Source organism: Nematolebias whitei, chromosome 17 (genome assembly GCF_014905685.2).
Source record: "Nematolebias whitei isolate Nwh7 chromosome 17, NemWhi1, whole genome shotgun sequence".
In the NCBI taxonomy this organism is placed as follows: domain Eukaryota; kingdom Metazoa; phylum Chordata; class Actinopteri; order Cyprinodontiformes; family Rivulidae; genus Nematolebias; species Nematolebias whitei.
The window spans coordinates 2,674,307-2,678,109 of NC_056514.1; the positions used below are offsets into that span (position 1 = coordinate 2,674,307).

General features: G+C 40.2%; 1 protein-coding gene across 1 annotated transcript in view; it reads right to left on the minus strand.

Moving 5' to 3' along the window:
* The window catches only part of tmem94 (transmembrane protein 94), a 99,567-nt gene extending 96,151 nt beyond the window's left edge, over positions 1-3,416 (minus strand). Inside the window, exon 1 of the mRNA XM_037691550.1 lies at positions 3,393-3,416. Coding sequence (XP_037547478.1) covers positions 3,393-3,416 — 24 coding nt within the window. The remainder of the gene's footprint in view (positions 1-3,392) is intronic.
* Between the last annotated feature and the right edge of the window lie 387 nt (positions 3,417-3,803).

Sequence of the window (3,803 nt, forward strand, 5' to 3'; positions counted from 1 at the left end):
GAAGATACCAGCACCTGGTTTAAGGACCATGGTATCCCTGTTCTTAACTGGCCAACAAACTCTCCTGAACTAAACCCCATAGAAAATCTATGAGTTATTGTGAAGAGGAAGATGTGACACACCAGAGCCAACAATTCAGAAGAGCTGAAGGCCACGATCAGAACAACCTGGACTCTCAGAACACCTGAGCAGAGACACAGACTGATCCACTCCATGACACGACGCATTGATGCAGTGATCCAGACACAAGGAGCAACAACTAAGTACTGATGCTGCACAGGATCATACTTTATGTTCATACTTTTCATGATCATACTTTATGTTCGTACTTTGTGTTCATACTTTTCATGTTTGTACTTTATGTTCATACTTTTCATGTTCATACTTTAAAGTTGGCCAACATTTCCAAAAATCCTTTTTTTATTTGGTCTTAATATTCTAATTTTCTGAGATACTGAATTTGGGGTTTTCATTAGTTGTCAGTTATAATCATCAACATTAAAATAAATAAACATTTGAAATATATCAGTCTGTGTGTAATGAATGAATATAATCTACAAGTTTCACTTTTTGAATGGAATTACTGAAATAAATCAACTTTTTCATGATATTTTAATTTTATGACCAGCACCTGTACCATAAATCAAGACCAGCACCTTAAATCTTTATTTTGAGCTTTTTTCCAGTCACATGGTTGAAGTGGGCATACATTAGTCTTGCCGCTGACTGATCACTGAACATTGTTTCATTTCAATATGTACTTGTACATACAGTGTTTTCTGACATAGTGCTAAGCTAGCAGCGTGCAAAACAGGCGCTCTAGCTAGAAAGCTAAAGGAGTCTCTTCTCTCATGCTGACCCCCCCCCCCCCCCCGTCCTGCCCTCGCCCAAAAACTGTTGGTACAAGCTGTGCTCAGACATGTCTCCGTCCCCCCATCAACAAAAGTCATGGATGAGATTAGCACACCGCCATGGCAAGTTAACTAAGGGGAACACTGACATAGCTGAAATGACAATAACAGCTCTCTGACTCTGACACGCTATGTGAATAGCAAACTCCTCCCACCCAGAGTCCCACTTTCTCAGGCAGGCAACAAACAAGGCGTAGCTACTACCTGACAAGTTACCAAACAGTGCAACCACACCATTTCCCCATTTTAAAACATCCATCCATTCATCCATCATCTTTACCCGTTTCTTCCATTTTGGGTCACGGGGGTCGCCGGTGCCCATGTCCAGCGATCACTGTGGGGTCTGGAGCCACATGCGGCTCTTTCAAGCTTTGACCAAAACTGACATAAAACTGAAATGTATTGGTTGTTATACAAACAACTAAAGGATTTGGTCTGAAAGTTTTCTTGACATTTTTTTGTTGCAAATATGTGAACACTGAACGAGTACAAGGAGTAAAGCATACTTTAACTTTATGCCTTATTACTTTATATGAGGAACTGTCTGCATCCATCCATCATCTTTACCTGCTTTTTCCTTTCAGGTCACGGGGTCACTGGTGCCCATTTCCAGCAGTCACTGTGCGAGGGGCGAGGACACCCTGGACAGGTCTCCAGTCCGTCACAGGGACACATAGAGACAAACAAGACAAACAACCATTCACTCTCTCACTCACACCTAGAGACAGTTTAGAGTTACCATCAGTCTAACATGCATGTTTTTGATCTGTGGGAGGAAACTCACACATGCACAGAGACAACATGCAAACTCCACCCAGAAAGGCTCCCGGACCGGAATTTGAACCGGGGACCTGCTCACCGAGAGGCAGCAGCTCTACCAGTCAACAAGATCTAATTCTTCTCAATTAAATTGAATGATGTTGTCCACACCAACACCACCAAGTCATCCAACAAGAGTAACATGATTAAAAAATTTATATAAAAATAGGGAATGTCAGGGGATTTTTGGTCAAGGTCAAGAATATTTATCACTAACTAATATTAAATTCATGTTGAAACATGCGTGTGAGTTCAGAGAGTTATTTTCTCTCTCAGAGAGGTGCTGATTTGATCCTGCATGTACAGCTGGGAGGCCGAGGTCATCATGGACTGTCTGTGAGCTATAATGGCCAATAAGAGAGTATTATATAAACTATTCTCACACACTGTCCGGTGCAGATTCTTGTGACCGGGCTTCAATGAGGCATCTGTGTAAGCCTGCGAGTGTGTCTGCCCTTAAAGTAAAAACCGGTTACATTTTATCTTCTCGTGTCCTCCAGCGTGGCTTCTTTGAGTAATATACAGCAGATGAATGGAGGATATTTTTATCCCACAGAATAAACACGCTGTTGGGATGAAAGTGAAGTTGTTTTCCATCAAGTCTACATTTAAGGAGGTGATGATGCTGCAGAATCTGATCCAAACTTTCCTGTGTAGAGTTCCAGGCGACAGGACCAGCATCACTGCCAGCTCAGTTTTCTACTTAGCACAGCCTCTTTCAGTCCATCTCAGGTCAGCACAGCGTGGGGCATTTGTCTTTTATCCTCACTACCATCATTTTGAATCTGTTCTATCTTTTTTAATTCAATTCAGTTTATTTATGTAGCACCAATTCACAACAAAGTTGTCTCAGGGAACTTTACAGGAACATTCACATACATAAAAGCCAATGAGTAAACGTCTCTATCTAAATCTTTTAGTGATTGAATATGTGACACAAGTTCTTTATGGTACTAAATTTAAAATCCCACTATCATCCTTAAAGTCTGCCAGTACTCACGTTTAGATGTTGATCTAAATGTCAACATCTTAAATAACAATTTTTAATTCTAAACAAATTATTATTTTTTTATCAATTTATCTTTAAAAAATATCTTGACACAATATTTATTCATAACTTTTTAATTCACTCGTATATCTCTGCATATGAAATGAGAAATACGCCTGGAAACAAAACCATCTTGAGTGCACACTTAAAAGAGTTTGTACTTTCTGTCTGACTTAAATTAACTTTCTAATTAAATTACTGTTTTCTGAAACATTCCTCTTGTTCTGATTGTAGCAACGTTCTTCCTGTAAAAACGTTTCTTATTCTTTTTGCTAATAATACAACTCTGCTCTTTATGAATAAAGTCTCGGAGTGAGTAGATTTTTAATAAGGATTTGCTCAATCAATGTATTTTATGTTAATTTGACTTCATAGTAAACTGTTCAGATTTCTAAAGACAAACTGTGTCACAAGCAACAAATCAAAACCATTTTTTCAGCCTGAAAACAAAGAATTTCTAGTGTTTTCTGAATAAATTAAATGTTCAAATCAAAAACTGGGATAAGTTTCTGCCTGGGGAGCATCCTACAAACATTTAGAGCGTCATGAACCCATCTTTAAACTCCTTTAAAATCTCCTGCAGTAGACAATCCACACTGAACAACCCAACTCACCTGCTTTTTATCTTGCGTCTCCATGGCAACCCCGGGTACTCCACATGCTCTGCTCTTTGAGCCGTCACCTGACGGAGGCGTGGCAGTGGACGCTCCACACGTTAGACTCTCCCTCTGGGCTCACCGCCTTCAGAAGCTACATCAGGTACACCGGATCAGGCCCAAGGAAGCTGGACGTCCCCAACCTGACAACAGCTCCTGCGTGAATATAATGCACCTGCACCTGGGGGGGGCAGCAAAGAGGCCGGAGCAGGAGCCTCTGGGAAATTATTGAGTGCTCAGGTGCTGCACAGATATTCCTTTCTTAACACCCATATAGAAGCCTGTGGACAAAACATAAATAAAAAAACAATAATGAGATCAAATGTCACGTTTTCATTCAACATTTATATAGCCATTCTGAAAAATGAT